We start from the raw sequence: 19,085 nt of genomic DNA on the forward strand, positions 1-19,085 counted from the left end.
CTCATTTTCACGCGTATAGACGAAGGCACGTCCTTGTTGTACTCTTCGCTTATCGGAGCAGCTCATTGCGGCCACAAAGACCAATGTGCGATTTCAATTTGAGATAATGCGCCGCCTCGGACGCAGTTGTCCAGGTGATTTCGAAAGTGAGTCTCAGTCATCCGTGGTCATGCTGGGGAACACATTGTATGAGAGTGACGACGTTGTGGCACATCCGCGTGAAGGCACTGGGGAGAACGCTCCGGATAGTTCGTCACACGCGAGTTCCCTGCGCTGATCGGCTGTGCCTCGGTCTCCTTGAGGCTTAGGCTCGGATGTGAGGCACGTGCACTTCGACTTCACGTCATGAACTGTGCCGCACATGTGCATTCACTGCTCGATTGTCCCTGCCCAGCAGCCCAGCGCGACAGCCATCTGTTGAGTGTGACCCCCTCCTTGTCTAGCATGGCGTTTACAGTAATTCGTGCGCTTTCCTGACGGCCGCCCCACGACACGAAGGCAGAGGAGACGTATAAGAGGCGTGCGGACATCCTCCTGCTCACGAGATGCGGTCTTCAACAAAACTCCCTCGTTCCCAGCGACGCTGAGCTCTCGATCATGCCGCCACTAGTCATAGTCGAGCGAGCTCCTGCACCTGAGCCGACAGCGCCCCGACGACATTCCCTGACTGCGCTCGACAACCTTTCTGCGCCGCACGCTAGCCAGAGTACCTCCCAATACTCTTCCGACAGTGGTCCGCGACTCGAGCGAGGATCGTCGTCAGCGCTAAAGCTGACAGTGCCACTGCAAGCCAGTGCCAATGTGGAGTCGAAGCCGTTGCTATCGAAGAGTAAGTGCCAGCTACACCAAAGCGGTTTCCCGTCAGCTGAAATCCACAGGACGGCAGACTGTGCCCTCGTTCTCTGAGGCGCAGAAGCGTAGGAGACTCGACCTGGATCTGACGTGCCGACCTCCCACACCGTTTCCTCCCTCGCCCAAGACACCCGAAGACCCGCGGCCGCTGCCGAACAGCGATGGTGGTGGAAGCGACCGCGCTCGGCCGAACAGAGAGTTCCGCAACAGTCTCCCGGCCGGACAAGCTCTTCCATCTGCTCGCATCGAGCATGGGAAGATGAACCGGGAGGGTTCTGTGCTCTCCTCGTTCATCATTGCGCGGTCGAGAGTGCAAGGCTTTATCAGCAGTGCGTTGAGTCCCATGCCCGCTTCTCAAAGTGGTGCTGTGGGAGCTGTCCTGATGAAAGACGCTCGAGAACTCGAAAATTCCATGCAGTCGCTGGAGATGGCGATCATGGCTTGGGAATCGCGTGCCTTTCTCCGCGCTGTGCAGCGGTCCAGGCATCTGGTCGCGACTCAGCTCGAATCTACGTGGAGGATGTGGTTAGATGAGTAGATATGTCTATACACGGGCAAGCGTCCATGATCTCGTCGCTCGCAAGACCAATGTTGCCTCGCTGGTCAATTCCCCGTCTCGCACTAATGCCGCATCCTAGTCCATGTGTCGTACGAGCCGCGGGAACAATGCTGGTGCTGAATCCGGAACGATGCCCCCCGGTGCGAGCGCTACAGTCTGCATCGTGAGGGCGTAACGCCTGCGGGTCACCGATGAGCCCGTGAGCCACTTCCCCGTCCCGCAACGAGCAAAAGGTAATACAGCTGCGCCGCACAGACGGCGAGGCCCCACTGGAGCTAGAGAGCTGTAGAAGTCAAGTCTCATTCGGGAGTGCCTCCACAGGGGAGCATCGCGGAATGTTCAAGGTCTCTTGGCTGGACAGTTCAACACGAGAAGATGTGTCACAAAGTGTGATACATTGGTAGCATAGAGGCATGCTGTAATCGCATCGGTCACACTACATCGATGTTGTTGCCATATCCTCCTGCATGATCACGCTACCTGCCGCGAAATTGACACCGGACATGCTCGGCCCCTCAGTCTCTCCCATCGAACATGTCCACCACGACTTTGCATCGTCTTGACCACCACTCCGGGGCGCTGGACGGCGTTTCGTCATCGTATTCGCTGTACTCATGCTCTGCAACAGTAAAGGCGGGTGCAATGGCGAGGGTTGTGGTTCCGGGGGTGGTTTGATGAGCACACCGCATTGTTTCTTTTCTTCTACTTGGTCATGGTGCTGTGCACCCGTCAGCACCAACATCTGTGCTGGACTTCCTACTGCTCACCTCGCTCTCGAGGGCCGTGTAAGAGTACCATCGACCTTGGCGGACGATGTAAATATGGACGTCTGCGTGGAATCGTTCGCTGACCCGTTTGCCCTGCACATACAGTGCGGTACGGACCTGTCGAAAGTGTTCTTTTGCTCTACGCGTTGTTTGTGGCATTTTCGAAGTGATTCGTGTGCGCGGTCGATGGTAGAATAGGTATGGAGGCACACTCCTGTTCGTCCCGAGATATATGGTGCCGTCGCCTTACGCGCCCAAAGAGGCGCCAGGCAGCCGCCGCCTGAAATAGAATATCCAACCCCCTTCGAACAGATGTGGAGTCATAGAGATGTATAACAACTCCCGCCACTTCCGACATCATTTCCATGCCATGCCACCATGAACGTCCAAGAAATCTACACCATCGTTCTGCTATCGCTGATCGGACTCGGCCTGTTACGAAGAAGTCTGCAACAGCTGTACACGCTGGTTTGGCGACCCGGCTCTCAGATCATTCTACGATACTTGGTGTATACGCAAGTCTTCCGCCCGGGACATCTGATCGGCTTGAACCCGACGTGGGCGGAGGCTCTCGCATTGACCGCCCACTGGGCTGCAACGGCGGCCTGCAATGCCTACCGTGTCCGCAGTCTCGCGGAAGCCAGCGCCCGTGCGGGACAACTTGCCCTCGTCCATTTGGTCCCGCTCATATCGGTGCGACAGCTCAGTTTCGCGTCCCATGTGTTGGGCTGGTCGTTACGGAAGTGTCACTTCATCCATGGATCACTCGGGATCATGGCCACAGCCCAAGGGATCATTCATGCAGTGATTGCACTGCAAGAACGCAGGATCTTAGGCAAAGACAGGATTGTGGGAATTATCGTGAGTCGATCGCGCATAGAACACCCCAATTCCGCTGACGGACACAGTGCTTCGTTGCAGTGGTTCTGTTGGCGATTATCCCCCCGATCCGTCGGTTCGCGTACGAATTGTTCCTGTACAGCCATCTGGCTCTCAGCATCGTTCTTGCCGTTAGCCTCTGGGAGCACGTCCGATTGAAGAAGCACTTCAACCGCCCGTTGATGCTAGGGGCTACGGGCGCGTTCCTGCTCACTTCCGGAATCCGATACGCTCATCAGGTCTATCAGAACATTTCTTGGAATAGATCGGGGCCGCAAATGATCCGTGTCGTTCGAACGGAAAGGCTGGGGAGTTCGCTGGTCCTCGAGCTGAAACTGAGCCGTGCGTGGGCGATCGTCCCCGGTCAGCATGTCTATCTCACGATCCTGACGTGGCGGGAGTTCTCTGTCCTCCAGCGGCACCCTTTCATGATCACATGGTGGCAATCCATCCCTGGAGGGTCGGCCGCTTGTTCGATTTCCGTGGTCATCCGTCAAAACCGCGGCTGGACCAGGCGAATCCAGAATCACGATGGAGCCTGGCCTGGCCGGCGCGCGTGGCTGAGAGGGCCATATGGGGCTCCTGTCCGCCTAGAAGAATTCGGTACCGTCATCATGTTCGCATCCGGCGACGGCATTTTCGCGCAGCTTCCATTCATCAGGTTCCTGACAGATCGGTCGAAGTTGGCGGACATCAAGACTCGTCGCATCAAGCTCGTCTGGCAAACGGACGAATATCACGATCGATTACGACAGTGGATGCAGAGTATCATGGATGATGAAGATGTGGAATTCGATGTGGGTTTCTCCCAATCACGCACCTTGCATGTAGCTGACGGTTTGCAGTTGTTGGATATCTCAATCCACGTCTCCCAGAACGCTGTGCAGATCTCGGGAGAGGCGGGACCCGCAGGCCCTGTCACAAAGGTCAAGCGGATGGGCCAACGTCTGAAAGTAATTCATGACGTTCCGGACGTGGAGAGCTACATTCAGCTGGAGATGAAAGAGCCGAGAAGGCAGGTGGCTGTCTCAGGTGAGTGCCCTCACCGCCCGCAGAAGACCCTGGCTGAGAAAGGCAGTTTCTGGTCACCGGCGGCTTCGCGAGGAAGTTCGGCTTCAGGTCTTCCGAACGCGGCGACTCAACGTTCGTTTGTTCGAGTCAGACTTCCAGCCAGTGACAGCGTACCGCGACCGAGGCGGTACTGCCGCGTAGGAAGTGGCTGGTGCAAGAGAAGCGAGACGGTCCCGATGCTCGAATTCATCAACGCTGGAGGATCGAAGCTGGCAACTGTGGTTCGTAGATCGCAGAGAGGCGCCATTCGCACGATGTAGAGTCAGGCAGATAGGGTGCACAAGATACATGTGGATGTTCATGTCCCCGCGACAGTTTCCGTGGCGGTCCAGCTTATGCGACCTGATCGACAGCGTCCACGACTGGAGGCACGACAAAGTGGAGCGGCCACCAAGGTTGTTGCTCTTTGGTTCGCGCAGACCATCTGCTCACTCTGACGGTAACTTACACTACCACTCAAATCAAGGTATTCGATCACTCCCAATCTGTGACCTCCACTAAGTGATCCTGGTGAGGCCAATCTCAAAGCATCACGTGTCAGGAGAAACCGCCTGGTGTCGGGTCTCCGCTCAGCAGGCGCGCGAGATGCGGCACGCGTGCACCATCTGAGACCCCTCCCCCGGGGGGCCGGATGGGAACGAAAATACCTGTGGAAAGCACGCGGTCCCCAGCAATGGTTCAAATTCCTCAGATGCCGTCTACGGACTGCTATCTTCATCTTCAATTTGAGCTCTCTGGAAACCTGGGCCCAAGTATGAATCTGCTCTATTACATTCTGGGTAGCTCACTTTTCCCCCATGTGCTGGGCAGGTTGCTTGCTGAGGGCTCATGTCGGAATTCTCCCGACGATAATTCCATTCTGATTTATGCCTCGGGATACTGGCAGTCCATGCCCCGAGGCTTCAGCACCTGCGTCAACGGCAGCCTGATACCCTTCAATGGATCTGTCGGTTCGCTGTCACACGGAGAAACCTCGTTCCCGATGCGATCCCTCCACGCGACTTCCGCCAACGGAGGGCTTTCGACTCCAATGACAGAGTCCAGCACTCAGCTCGCACCGACGCGGTCAGTCAGTTCGCAGCCGAGTCACGCTTCCTGCGAAGTGAAGGGGGAGACTGGAAATTCCCGCTGCACAAACCAGACCCTTGCTTGCCGCAGCACAGATCGTGGCGTTGCTTCATACGCCGTCGGAGGCAAGATGGCTTCTATGTACGACCGTCTGGGCGGAGCATTTCGCTGCGACATCGAGCCGGACAGTTCGCTCTATGTGGCGGTCTGGACGGCTTACAACTCTTCGGCCCAATCACAGCCGAGGCCGGAGAGCTGTGGGAAGAAATGGACATTTACCAACCCGCGTACGAGAACTTCTGCCGTGGCGATGGTGGTCGACAGATGTGCGAGCTGCGTCGGCGTCGGTCGGCAGACGTCGGATCCCACGACTGCTGACATATTCGTCAATGGTGCCACAGTGGATTTGAGCCGAGACTTATGGGACCTGCTTTACGATGGTGAGCCACCCGGCGTCTACGACATCGATTACGACGGGCCGGTATGGCTTGGCACGGCTGCAGAGCCTGAAATTCTTCAGGACCCCAATTGTGGTGTATGAAGGCGCGAAAGCAGGGCGGCAGGCTCGGGAGCGGGCGGCGGGCGCCTCCCTTAATGTGTGTGCGGTAGTCTCTCCGGACGAGCCACAGTGAACAGTGCTTAGAATGGAGAGCTGCATCATCTAACTATTCATCATGTTGCACGGAATAGCCATGCATCCAAATGCCTGGTATCGTTCGGAGTGTACAGCGCTCACATCACTTAGCCACCCATGACCCCAGCGAAAGCATGGAAGTCAATCCCCCGAGTTTGCATTCACTTGGTTGGGCTGCATTGGGAGCTATGCTGCGCAGGCGGACATTATCAGGGTATTAGTTGAGGGGGAAACTGTTGGATGTGATTCAAATGCGCAAGATGAGCTGTCGATTGCTGGACGTAATTTATAACATCCTTCACTGCGAGACGAGCCACCCTACGTAACGAGCCAATACACCAACCTTCGACTCGCTTGCTGTCAACTAGGGGTTTGCATTTTTGCCATCCATTCAGCGATTATCTGTGCGGTTTCTCTCTCTATCACCAGAAGCGTTACCAGAAATACATCGTCGTGGTCCTTTCGTCGATCATTTCGCAAACGCTACAAATTGACTCTCCGACGGATTGCCACTGCTAAAGTGTGCCTGCAGTGTTGCGGCAGACTTTCGGGGGATGGTTACTGTAGTCCATTACGCAAACAATGTACGGTCTGCTCCAAGAATGGTTTCACCCAACGTGTGAGCGAACCGAGAGTTTCTCCGTTCATCAAGGCAAATCTATAGTTCGTCGGACAATATGAGACCCGTAATCGTGCTGACCTCATGCTGTAACGCACGCGCAGCTGTTTCAGCGCTATGCTGTCTCCAGATATGTCGTGTGGTGAAGTGTGGCGCATAGTCGCGCGCTTCTCGATGTTTCTGGAGCCACGTGGGGTCCGCGCTTCTGCCTGCTGTCCGCTTTCGGACCAGGTTTCGGGTACCTGCAGATCCCCCAGAAGGCAGATCCCCCAGAAACTCTGCTTCCTTCTTCCCGTTCCTCCACATTACTTCCATACAGTAGTACGGAGCGTATGGACAAGGCCAGCCTGGCGCTGGCCGAAGATGCGTGCTCTGGCGTAGAGAGGTCTTTTCGCGCTCGGTCACAACACACTAGTATTCCCCGCACCACGCTCCAGCATCGCGCGCGCGGACGACCGTCGCTCAAGGCGAAGGCGCAAAGCCAGCAGTGCCTCAATCCATGGGAAGAGAAGGCGCTGGTCGCCTTTCTCGTCCAGCAAGACGCTCTTGGTCGGCCAGTGCGGATCAAGTATGTAGGCTCGATTGCGTTCAGTCTCGCTCGCCAGCGGGCGCCTTCGAAGAGGCCCAGCAAACCGCCAGGCAAAAACTGGCCGCAGCACTTCTACAAGCAACATCCAGAGCTGAAAGCCAGTACGGCGAAGGCGTTCGATTGGAATCGATACGAGATCCACGATAAAGTGGTGCATTGGTTCGACGTAATCGGGCAGGTCTTGCAAGATCCGAACGTGTTGCGAGAGAACGTCTATAACATGGACGAGACGGGCATCATGCTTTCCCAGCTGGGCTCCGTCAAGGTTCTGGTAAGTAAAGAGAATCCACACAAATGCAGAGGTGCCCGCGTCAAGCGCGTCACAATCACAGCCATCGAGTGCGTGAGCGCCGATGGCAGGTATCTCCACCCCATGATCATCTGGCCCGCTGCCACTCACCGATCCAACTGGAGCACGTGGCCTACCCCCGGATGGCACTACGCATTCTCCGACAGCGGGTACACGGACTCATATCTCAGATTGCAGTGGCTGAAGCTGGTATTCGACCCTCAGACCAGAGATCGTGCAGGACAGAAGCCGCGAGTGCTGATTTGTGATGGGTTTGGGACGCATGAAACTCTCGAAGTCCTGGAGTTCTGTTTCGCGAACAATATCACGCTGTGTCGCCTCCCTTCTCATGCTTCCCATAAGCTGCAGCCCTGTGACATCTCCATGTTCGGCCGGCTCAAAGCAGCGTATCGAGATCAGGTGGAAGGTCTGGAGCGTGGAGGTGTAGGAACGATCGGGAAGGAGCACTTTACATACCTGTACAGCCCTGCGCGTGAGCGTGCCTTCACGTCGCGGAATATACGATCGGGCTGGGCCAAAGCAGGCCTGTTCCCGTTCGATCCGGCCAAAGTGGTGAAAGACTTACCTCGGGCGAATATCAGACCAGCAGGACTGGCGCCTGGTGCGGTACAGCAAGATCTGGTTTCCTACGACCCGACGCCGCACACTCCGGTAACACCCAAGACTCCCATGACTCCCGTATCGGCGGAAGGGGTTCACGCCCTGCACAATCTGATGAAGCACGATACCGACACGCTCGATGTGACGCGTCGGCGGCGTTTCCAAAAACACCTCGAGAAGCTCACTAATGCAACACAACTATCGTTTGCCGAGTGCGCCCTACTTCGAGAACAGAATCATTTCTTGGCCAAGATCAATAATGAAGCGAAAGCCCGTCGATCGACCAAGACTGAGATCATCGGAACAGCAAGAGTGATGAGCTACGAAGACTTGGCAAATGCGCGTATGGATCGTGCCCTGAAAGAGGCTGAGAAAGAGGCAAAGAGAGCTGAGAAAGAGGCAAAGAGAGCTGAGAAAGAGGCAAAGAGAGCTGAGAAAGAGGCCAAGAAAGCGGGCAGCGCGATGTCCAGGCCAGAAGCGAAGGATGTGAGGAGAGACGAACGAGAATGCGGACAACTTGCACCTGATAGCGATGCTCAGGACGTCGACAATGCAGAAGCGCTGCGGGTCGGCATCGAGGCTCAAGAGTGTCGACCCACGCCGGGGCAATGCAGGGCTCCTGTGGCGCGAATGTGGTAGCAATAGAATTGGAGTACTATTTTTCTGGGAAGCGTCTTTTCTTTATGCAATTCGTGTCCCGAAAACACGTGCTACCTTTATGAATCGTCACAGCCTTTCGAAATCCCTCCCCAGTAGCCGGACGATGGCTATGGCGGTGGCCGATGTAGATGCGGCGAAGATGCGAGAGTGGAACGAGGAACGCAGGCATCACCCAGCTTAGAAAATGCCAAGATTGCAAGGACAGACGCACTTCAGCTCATCCTCTCGACGCATTCTAGTAGCACCAGTCTTCTGTCGTTTTCGATAGCATTGAGAGTCAAAGAAAATGCTACAGCACTGATTGAACAATTCAGGTTGTCTCTCTGATGTCTCGACCTTGGTCGAAGCCGAGATGCGCGTGACGTTGGTGCCTCAGGAATCTCAACAACACCAAGTTCCTGTGCTCCGTCCCACTCCCCGATTCCCTTGCGAAAAGAGATCCTACTTACACCGCTCGGAGACGGGCAGTGCAACAGACAGCACACAGCAGCCTTTGTGTGCGAAGCACATTTACGTTTCGCAACGGCCAATGATCTGTCTGCGCACGATGATCCGCTTCAGCATGCGCAGCACGAGGCTGCGCCCTCATGCAAGAGCTCAGCCTCTTGACCAGTCGCCTCGAGATGCACAGATCCGCGGCGCAATTTGCGACCTTCGACACTGCATAGCACGCCGACTACCACAGACGAACTTGAACAGATACATGCAGACGACTTGAGAGCCACGGGCGACATCGAACGCGTTCAGCCATGCGACTGCTCTGCGTCCAGAGCCTCGAATTCAGCCACTTCGACGAACCAAAGAAACCGCCGCCCTATGCCATCGCGTCACACCGGTGGTGTGACTCCGAAGTGACATTGGAAGATGTGGAAAGCGGACGGAACACAAACTCTGCTGGCTACAAAAAGGTAGAAGGCTTTGCGAAATACATCAAGGACAACGTGCCTTGGGTCCGATGGCTCTGGATTGATACCTGCTGCATCGATAAGAAAAGCTCGGCGGAGCTTTCGTTCTCCATCAACTCGATGTTTAGATGGTATCGCGATGCGGAGCTGTGTCTGGCCTACCTGAACGACGTTGAGTACGCCAATGATGACGTTGGCTTTCGGCAGAGTGTGTGGTTCACAAGAGGCTGGACCTTGCAGGAGCTGCTCGCGCCACGGACCGTAGTCTTCCTCACGAAGCAATGGAATGTCGTCGGAAACAAGGGCGCCTCGTCCAGTAGATATCGCGGGACAACCACAGGGCCTGCGCTTGAAAGCCGAATCTCACGAATCACAGGCATTCCAGAAGTTATACTCTACGACTACGAGGCGAGTTGTCGTTTAGATTTCAACGAAAAGCGTAGATGGATGGACGGTAGAACGACGGCGCGTGAAGAGGACATTCACTATGCTATGATCGGCATTCTCGACCTTGGCCTGTTCGTCAACTATGGCGAAGGACGTGCACGAGCCGAACAGCGCCTTCTTGCGGCGGTTGACGCTCAAAAGGTCGATCTTTCAGGACTGACTGTGGTGCGCAACGCAGTCTTCAATTCGACTGCAGAAGAGGCGACATCGACCTGCCTTGAAGGTACGCGGTCAGAAATCCTATGCAATGTTCAGCAGTGGGTGGACGCACCTCACGGCAAATTCATTTTCTGGCTCTGTGGCAAGGCCGGTACTGGAAAATCGACCATCAGTCGCACGGTTGCGCAAAGCCTGAACCGTTCGCCAATACTCAGTGAGAAGCCGTGCTTGGGAGCAAGTTTTTTCTTCAAGCGAGGCGAACAGGACCGCAGCAACTCCAGCCTCTTCTTTGCCACGATCGCTGCACAACTTGCAGATCTGATTCCTGCCATGCGCAGACCTATCTTAACCGCGCTTCATCACGACTCCTTCATCTGCAGCAGAGGCCTGCAGGAACAGTTTGAGAAGCTACTTCTGCAGCCGGTGCTCAGCCTGGACTCGGCGTCTCTGCCACGACAGAGACTGGTGGTTGTCATCGACGCTCTCGACGAATGTGACCGAAACACGGATATCCGATTGTTTCTCAGGCTGCTTGCTCAAGTAGAGACTGAGAGCAAACTTCGGCTGCGCGTCTTTCTGACGAGCAGGCCGGAGCTCCCTGTCCAGCTGGGATTCCGGGCGCTCGATGGAAGTCTCCATCACGATATTATTCTGGAAGAGGTTCAAGCGGACACCATTCACCGAGACATACGTGCATACTTTGACGCTGCATTCGTCAAGATCAGGGAGGACAGGACCGAGGCCGTAGAATTACAAAATTGGCCCAGCGAGGCTAATCTGCAAGCACTTGTCGAACTGGCGGTCCCTCTATTCATCTTCGCCTCGACGGTGTGTCGTTTTGTATCGGAGACAAAACCTCGAAAGCGTCTCGAGTTAATCCTCGCGCAACGCCACGCCGCCGTGTCTTCGCACCTGGCCAAAACGTACTTGCCTATCCTGAACTACCTGCTTGATGGCAAGAATCAAACTGAGCGAGACGAATTAATCCAAGACTTCCGAAAGATTGTGGGGCCAATAGTTCTGGCAGCAGATCCACTTTCAATCTCCTCGCTCGCCGCTCTGATCTGCGATCAGTCGCAAGATATCGAGGAAGAAGACATTCGCGAACTTCTCCGGCACCTGCATTCTGTCTTGGAGGTACCATTCAATCCACATGACCCTGTGAGATTGCTGCACTTGTCGTTCCGCGACTTTCTGATCGATCCGGAACGAGAAGATCGGGAAGGGTTCTGGATCGACGAAGTAGAAACCCACGCAAAATTTGCCCGATGTTGTCTTCGGCGTCTGAGCGAAGATGGGGTCTTGCGGAGTGATATCTGTTGTATTAGGCAGCCCGGAACTCGGCGCTTCGAATTGTCTTCACAACAGATTCAGACACATATTCCGCCAGACGTGGCCTACGCATGCAGCTACTGGCCTCTGCATATAGTGAAGAGCCGATCTCGATTGTGTGACAACGGCGAAGTGCACAGGTTTCTGCGAAGACACTTTCTGCACTGGCTAGAAGCTCTGAGTTGGATCGGCAGAATTTCGAGCGCGATCGCTTACATCAGCGACTTGCTATCGATTGTGGGCAGCGACAGCCGTGAACTCACCGGCCTCCTTCAGGATGCAAAACGATTCGTACTACGCAACCGCTACGTTACGGATCTTGCCCCGTTGCAACTATACCATTCTGCTTTGCTATTTACTCCCACGCGGAGTATCGTCAGAAAAACTTTTTCCCACCAGATACCTCGGGGTTGGGCACGGTTTCCGAAAGTTCCAGCGAATTGGAGCGCAGAAGTACAGAAGCTCGAAGGGCACGACAGTTATGTCACCGGGGTGGCGTTCTCGCCGGACGGGCAGGTCATCGCGTCGGCATCTTGGGACAAGACGGTGCGGGTGTGGAACGCGGCGACGGGCGAGCAGACGCGGAAGCTCGAAGGGCACGACGGGGGAGTCACCGCGGTGGCGTTCTCGCCGGACGGGCAGGCCATCGCGTCGGCATCATATGACACAACGGTGCGGGTGTGGAACGCGGCGACGGGCGAGCAGACGCAGAAGCTCGAAGGGCACGACAACACAGTCAACGCGGTGGCGTTCTCGCCGGACGGGCAGGTCATCACGTCGGCATCAGACGACAAGACGGTGCGGGTGTGGAACGCGGCGACGGGCGAGCAGATGCAGCAGCTCGAAGGGCACGACGGGGGAGTCACCGCGGTGGCGTTCTCGCCGGACGGGCAGGTCATCGCGTCGGCATCTCGGGACCAGACGGTGCGGGTGTGGAACGCGGCGACGGGCGAGCAGACGCAGAAGCTCGAAGGGCACGACGACTGGGTCACCGCGGTGGCGTTCTCGCCGGATGGGCAGGTCATCGCGTCGGCATCTCGGGACCAGACGGTGCGGGTGTGGAATGCGGCGACGGGCGAGCAGACGCAGAAGCTCGAAGGGCACGACTATAGCGTCACCGCGGTGGCGTTCTCGCCGGACGGGCAGCTCATCGCGTCGGCATCACGCGACAAGACGGTGAGCGTGTGGAACGCAGCGACGGGCGAGCAGACGCAGAAGCTCGAAGGGCACGACGACACAGTTACTGCGGTGGCGTTCTCGCCGGACGGGCAGGCCATCGCGTCGGCATCTTGGGACAGGACGGTGCGGGTGTGGAACGCGGCGACGGGCGAGCAGATGCAGAAGCTCGAAGGGCACGACGACGGGGTCACCGCGGTGGCGTTCTCGCCGGACGGGCAGATCATTGCGTCGGCATCAGGGGACAAGACGGTGCGGGTGTGGAACGCGGCGACGGGCGAGCAGACGCAGAAGCTCGAAGGGCACGGCGATTGGGTCACCGCGGTGGCGTTCTCGCCGGACGGGCAGGTCATCGCGTCGGCATCTTGGGACAAGACGGTGCGGGTGTGGAATGCGGCGACGGGCGAGCAGACGCAGAAGCTCGAAGGGCACGACAGTGTGGTCAGCGCGGTGGCGTTTTCGCCGGACGGGCAGGTCATCGCGTCGGCATCTTGGGACAAGACAGTGCGGGTGTGGAACGCGGCGACTGGCGAGCAGACGCAGAAGCTCGAAGGGCACGATAGTAGGGTCACCTCGGTGGCGTTCTCGCCGGACGGGCAGGTCATCGCGTCGGCATCAGACGACAAGACGGTGAGCGTGTGGAACGCAGCGACGGGCGAGCAGACGCAGAAGCTCGAAGGGCACGACAGTTATGTCAACGCGGTGGCGTTCTCGCCGGACGGGCAGGTCATCGCGTCGGCATCAGACGACAAGACGGTGCGAGTGTGGAACGCGGCGACGGGCCGGATGATTCATGTCATTCCTGACGTTCGTGTCACGAGCCGATTCTTCCTGGTTTTCTCTGAAGACGGCAAGTGCCTGCGGACTAGTGCTGGAGAGTTCCACATTCCATATCGGGGCTTGATTATGCCTACGAGTACGTCTGCACGAACATCCTCCTTGGAGCTCAGAGACCAGTGGATATGCAACCAGGGTGCAGACATATTGTGGTTGCCCCACGAGTATCGGGGAATTTGCTCAGCAGTAAACGAGAAATCGCTAGTGATTGGACAATCCTCGGGCGCCGTAAGCATCTTCAGGTTGGAATGAGTCACTGTTCTGTATGATGTAACTCCTACTCGTTTTCCTTTTCCTGCATAACATTTCAAATACGCATGTCAGCATGTTCGCTGCGGGCAAATGGACGTTGAAGTACCAATGCCTTGGCGCCCTCGCCACGAGCGACCATGCGCCATACTAGAGCGTGGTACGGGAAAGATTAGTGTGGTGCGATCGAGCACGAAAAGATCTCGCTATGCCGGAGGTAGCTTCTTCAGCCAGCACCAGGTTGGCTTTGTCCATAGGCACCGTACTAAGTTACTAAGTTATACCGAAGTAGCGTGGAAGAGTAGGAAAGCAGGAATCAGAGTTTCTGGGGAATCTGCAGATACCCGAAAACTGGTCCGAAAGCGGACAGCAGGCAGAAGCGCCGACCCCACGTGGCTTCAGAAACATCGAGAAGCGCGCGACAATGCGCCACACATAGCATAACTGCACGCAGCATAGCGCGGAAACAGCTGCGCGTGCGTAACAGCGTGAGGTCAGCACGATTACCAGTCTCATATTGTCTGCCGAACTATGGATCTGCCTTGGTGAACGGAGAAACTCTCGGTTTGTTCACACGTAGGGTGGAATCATTCTTTAAGCAGACTGAGTTTTGTCTGCCTAATGGACTACAGTCTCTAGCCCCCGAAAGTCTGCCGCAACATCACAGCTACAGTTTAGCAGGGGCTATCCATCGGCGAGTCGATTTGCAGCGTTTGCGAAATGATCGACAAAGAGACCATCATGATGTATTTCTGGTAACGCCTCAGGTGGTAGGGAGGGAAAGCGCGCAGGCGATCGCCGAATGGATAGCAGGGACGTAAGCTCTCAGTTGGCAGCAAGCGAGTCGAAGGTTGGTATAGTGGCTCGTCACGTAGGGTGGCTCGTCTCGCAGTGAAGGATGTTACACGGTAGTTAGCTCTAGAGGACAAAGCAATATAAGTAAGGGGAACCCCGGGGGAGGCAAGTGTGCGGGGAAACGAGAACCCCCCGGGGGGTTGTTTAGAGCTTAGTATAGCACTTTCTGTAGGAAAGCCGCCGCGGTTCTTCTAGCCCATTCGTTAATTGCACGAGAGAAATTTGCTGAGAGTAGCGCATTTGGTGCTACGTAGCCTGCATACTGAGGACACGACTTATGCGTCAACGTTTGTCGCAGTGCATAGCTCGTAATATTTAAGCTCATCTTGGTCCAGCTCTTTATAATAGCGAAAGCGGGAGGGATTCGACAGTCTAAGTTAATGATTCAGCAACGTATACCTAGAGCAGAAATTAGCAAGCAAAAGACGTCAACTATCAGGCGCAATGCTGCTGACGCACAGCGAGGGCTCCTGTCCGAACCTAAAGGTTTACGTTGTCACCATTTCCTCTGTAACATTTCGAGATATCTGCCTCGAATATCGACAATGCGGTATAAAAGGGATTCGGAGACTCTTTGTCAGAAGGCCGAGACTACTCTGTGAACGGTGCATTCGCACGTCTGCAGTCTTATCTGGTTCGTGCGAAACGCACACGCACGAAAACAAAAGACTAACATTTATATAGAATCCACTCTAGTTGAAGGGACGTCAGTCACTTGTGCCACCGAAAACTTTGATGGGAAACGACCTGCTTCGCTGCCACCGACGCAACATGCGCGTCCGAAATGCGAAGGGACTCGAATTTGCCGAACACCATGACGAGAACCGACGGACTGACCGAGATACATGCTCGCATCGCATCGGTGGTCCATGGGATGCGAGATGAGGCCACGGAATGTTCGTGGTTACCGTAACACGGGGGAAGAAGATCGAATAACATCCTTCACTGCGAGACGAGCCACCCTACGTAACGAGCCAATACACCAACCTTCGACTCGCTTGCTGTCAACTAGGGGCTTGCCTTCCTGCCATCCTTTCGGCGATTACCTGCGCGGTTTCTCTCTCTATCACCAGAAGCGTTACCAGAAATACATCGTCGTGGTCCCTTCGTCGATCATTTCGCAAACGCTACGAATTGACTCTTCGCCGGATTGCCACTGTTAAAGTGTGGCTGCATTGTTGCGGCAGACTTTCGGGGGTGGAGTACTGTAGTCCATCAGGCAAACAATAAATTACTTGCGATGTCTGTGGAGGAACACGTTCCTAGAGTAGAGTGACTAAGTTGTATTGCCTTTAGTTCTTACGGGCGATGTGACCAAAGTCGAATATGCGGAGGCATCGATAGCATAGGTGAATGCAAAGCCACTGCTCGCGGCGTCTACGTTCTGCGGCGGCACGGTCCTATCTTTAGCAGAACCTCGCCCTACCGCTTGAATCGATCCCTGACGGACCAAACCATGTCTTAACTTACTCGCTCAGCGTTATTCCCTGCTTTCTAAGCCAATGGAGGCGCTAGAGGCCAGCGAAAGTAAGTTAACAATGCCGATGACGAAGATCCTAGCGCTCATGAGGTCATCATATAGCTTCTTGTTGAATGACAAGGAATGCACGCCGTAAATTAGTGGAACTTGAAGACGGACGGAATATGTTTGAAAGCATGAATTTAACTCAGTTCCCTCAGAAATTGATCACCTGCTTCACTAGAATGCCGCCGCAATAATCGCTCGTCTTTTACCCCCCCCCCCCAAAGGTGACGCAATTTGGTGCCTGAAGCCATCCACTCGATCCTGGTTTCGCCACCTACGCTTGGCTACATCTCCGTCCTCCATTCCCACATTCAGAACCGTCTTGTCAAAGTTTGCTTTACATTCCAGTATGCGCCATGTTTCTTGCTACTCAGTTTGGGGGATATGTCAGGAACGATCGCACTGAACAGCTTCACGATAGCCCTCTGATGTCTCTGTAGAACGGGATATCCGGACTCAGTCGTCAATCTGGCTCGTGACTGGGCTCGCATCGAGTTCCTTGAAACCCTGGGGAGGGTAGTAGGTCGCTTCCAGAGTATACAATACGAGTGTTTCCAATCGGCCTGCGTCTGCTTGCCGTAAGTATTCGTGCTACTATCACGTCAGCAGCCATCATTCCGGGTGCTGAGTGAAGCAGACCTGAAGTGCGAGGCGTATGTCGTCGTTGTTGGCCAACTGATGAAAAAACTCGCGCGGGAGCTGCTCAAGCTGGTCACATTTGGCACGAGCCACGAGGGGAAATGAAAGCCGGAGTATTATGCGTGCTAGCTCGGCCAAATCTCTCGCAAAGTCTTTACGGGAGTGCATAAGACAATGGGCGAAATTCGCTTCATACCATTAGTCGTCAGCGGGACATGGTTCAATTGCGGTCTTACCAAGCTTGACGGAACCACTCCGGTTTATGAGAATGTTCGCGGTTTCCAGGAACCCATAAGATACTTCGAAGCTGTGGCGAAGATATTGGAGACCTTTCAATACCTGTGATGAGGTGAGCACTTGTGAGCTCGCCTTGAGAGGAGTCATTACCTGAAGACATATTGCCGAGAGTTGAGCATCTTTGCATCCCGGATTGATGGACCAAGGATCTACGTCGAGGGAAAAGACTTGTTCTAACGAAACGTCCATCGCTTCGTACACGAAAGCCACTCTATCGCCGGTGCCAAAGATTTGGAACAGCTGAACGATGTTGCGATGAAGGGGCTTGGCAACGCTGGCGATTTCTTCCCCAACAGTCTTTTTCTCACGCTTCACTACATACTGGGTGTCCTGTTGCTGCCAGCCACGGTGTATTCTTTTGCTTAATATTGCGTCTCCGTGAGTCGTTCCTTGGTTCATAGTATATGCCAGCGGCCGGTAAGAGTCCCATGGGGATCTACGGATGAGACATAGACCATGATCCAGTGCTGCTTTCGTAGGTGCATGGAAGTGATTGACATTCGAGTCGGAAGGTAAAGATGACGGTTTGTCGAGAGACCGATTTGTCCCCGTCTGCGCCTCTTGTCTTGAAGTACCCGGCCTTGGTTTGGTCTGGGTCAGTATCATAATGGTTGGAAGAAATTTCGAGAAACGCGGGTGAGAAAGGCGGACAAGACCACCACCAGATGCAATATGCCGCTTTGTACCCCCTCCCCCCGGGGGAAAGGGGAGGGGTTCCCTGAGCGACCAAAACCTTTGTTCCAAAAGTGGCCCCCGTGCAGAGCAAGGGTCGACCGATTGTACTTCGAAATGGCTGACGATCCTGAGAAACTGAACTGTACTAGACGAGTTCGATTCATTCTATTTGGCAATTATATGATATCCAATTCCAATTATACTTATTTGTCTCCATCAATCACGCGTTCCTCGTGTGGATTGAATCTTTCGACCACACATCCTAGGTCGAACTGCCGTTCCTGTGCGCAAAGCATATTCCAAGCGTCCCCAGGTGCGCACGGGAGCCATTCTACAGTACTAGCCCCTTCGCTTCGACGTCGCACGAGCGCGTTCAGGGTCAGGTTCCCATATAATCGGAGTAATGCACTTATCTCATGAACAAAGACCTGCTTCATACGTGGTTCCCTCGGCCAAGCCCATATTCTCGCGTTGCCGTCCCATTCTCGCTCCTTCACTCTTTCTACCACAGCAATCTCTTCCGCGATTATTCTCTCTATCTCCGCGCTTCGCACGGCGTTTCTATCGTGCAATTTCTGCTCAGATCGAATTTTTTGCATGAGATCATTGGCGCTGAGCGGAGAGGCCACGAATACATAGGGACGGTCCAAGATCTCCATGCTGTCTACGTTAGCAAGTATGGTCTCGTAGAAGGCTCTCTGAGCGGCGCCTTTGCGTAGACCTGTCGAGGCTCCCCCCAACTTCGCATAGCGCTTGTTGCTATTCGTCGTGGCCGGTTCTAGACGTCCCCGAACGACTGCTCTGTGCTGTTGCCACTGATCCGATGACGACTCCTCCCGATGAGTCTCGGAGTTGCGGCCGACGTCCAGCACATGCGAGCGCACACTGCCAGTAGTAGCAACGTCCTGTTGTGCTTCGGAGCGCACGGGACGTTGCGTATGATGCGCCGTGCTCTCTCCCGCTCTCCAGGCCTGCCCGGAGACACGCTCCTGGGGCTGCACATCATTGTCAGTGATCGATGGTTCTTCAGGAATGTGTCCACTCAGCCATCACGGAGATCTGGACCTGAGGCGGACGAAGGGAGGCTGGCTCTGCCCACTCTGCCTGATGTGGCGGGGCGAACATGGGCTTACCTCGATGTCTGCTTCCGTATCGTGAGTGATATGCCTATCGACTTCTGAGTCTGCCGAGAGAGGCCACTGTGTCACACGTTTACTTCGGGAATGTTCTGCGAAGCTGGAGCCGCTAGCGATCACGCCTTCCCTATCCTCATTCACGTTAGTGTCGCGAGGCTTCGCGTGTCTGTTCGTTTCATCACTCTCGATTTGCTCAGGGGCGATAGGCTGTTCCTCCATTGTCTCTGCCCTGTCATCACCGTCGT

At 55.2% G+C, this 19,085-nt stretch overlaps 5 protein-coding genes across 5 annotated transcripts; 3 read left to right on the forward strand and 2 right to left on the reverse strand.

Annotated features, from left to right (window-relative positions):
* Positions 1-2,556: 2,556 nt before the first annotated feature.
* CKM354_001127400 (uncharacterized protein) lies at positions 2,557-3,621 on the forward strand (the record flags this gene model as incomplete). Its single annotated transcript, XM_044806756.1, has 3 exons — positions 2,557-3,039; positions 3,087-3,517; positions 3,582-3,621. The coding sequence occupies 3 exons, from the start codon at positions 2,557-2,559 to the stop codon at positions 3,619-3,621; spliced, it is 954 nt and encodes a 317-aa protein (XP_044662691.1).
* Positions 3,622-3,671: 50 nt separating this feature from the next.
* On the forward strand, positions 3,672-4,269 carry CKM354_001127500 (uncharacterized protein; the record flags this gene model as incomplete). The annotated part of the gene is made up of 3 exons (XM_044806757.1): positions 3,672-3,854; positions 3,903-4,089; positions 4,136-4,269. The coding sequence occupies 3 exons, from the start codon at positions 3,672-3,674 to the stop codon at positions 4,267-4,269; spliced, it is 504 nt and encodes a 167-aa protein (XP_044662692.1).
* Positions 4,270-4,882: 613 nt separating this feature from the next.
* Positions 4,883-5,737, forward strand: CKM354_001127600 (uncharacterized protein; the record flags this gene model as incomplete). The annotated part of the gene is made up of 1 exon (XM_044806758.1): positions 4,883-5,737. One exon carries the CDS (start codon positions 4,883-4,885, stop codon positions 5,735-5,737), a length of 855 nt encoding a protein of 284 aa, XP_044662693.1.
* Positions 5,738-16,549: 10,812 nt separating this feature from the next.
* Positions 16,550-17,635, reverse strand: CKM354_001127700 (uncharacterized protein; the record flags this gene model as incomplete). Its single annotated transcript, XM_044806759.1, has 4 exons — positions 16,550-16,684; positions 16,733-16,920; positions 16,969-17,071; positions 17,120-17,635. 4 exons carry the CDS (start codon positions 17,633-17,635, stop codon positions 16,550-16,552), a joined length of 942 nt encoding a protein of 313 aa, XP_044662694.1.
* A 272-nt stretch (positions 17,636-17,907) lies between these two features.
* On the reverse strand, positions 17,908-19,059 carry CKM354_001127800 (uncharacterized protein; the record flags this gene model as incomplete). The annotated part of the gene is made up of 2 exons (XM_044806760.1): positions 17,908-18,699; positions 18,838-19,059. 2 exons carry the CDS (start codon positions 19,057-19,059, stop codon positions 17,908-17,910), a joined length of 1,014 nt encoding a protein of 337 aa, XP_044662695.1.
* Positions 19,060-19,085: the final 26 nt, after the last annotated feature.

Source organism: Cercospora kikuchii (genome assembly GCF_019650295.1).
Source record: "Cercospora kikuchii DNA, contig_00008, whole genome shotgun sequence".
Classification (NCBI taxonomy): Eukaryota; Fungi; Ascomycota; class Dothideomycetes; order Mycosphaerellales; family Mycosphaerellaceae; genus Cercospora; species Cercospora kikuchii.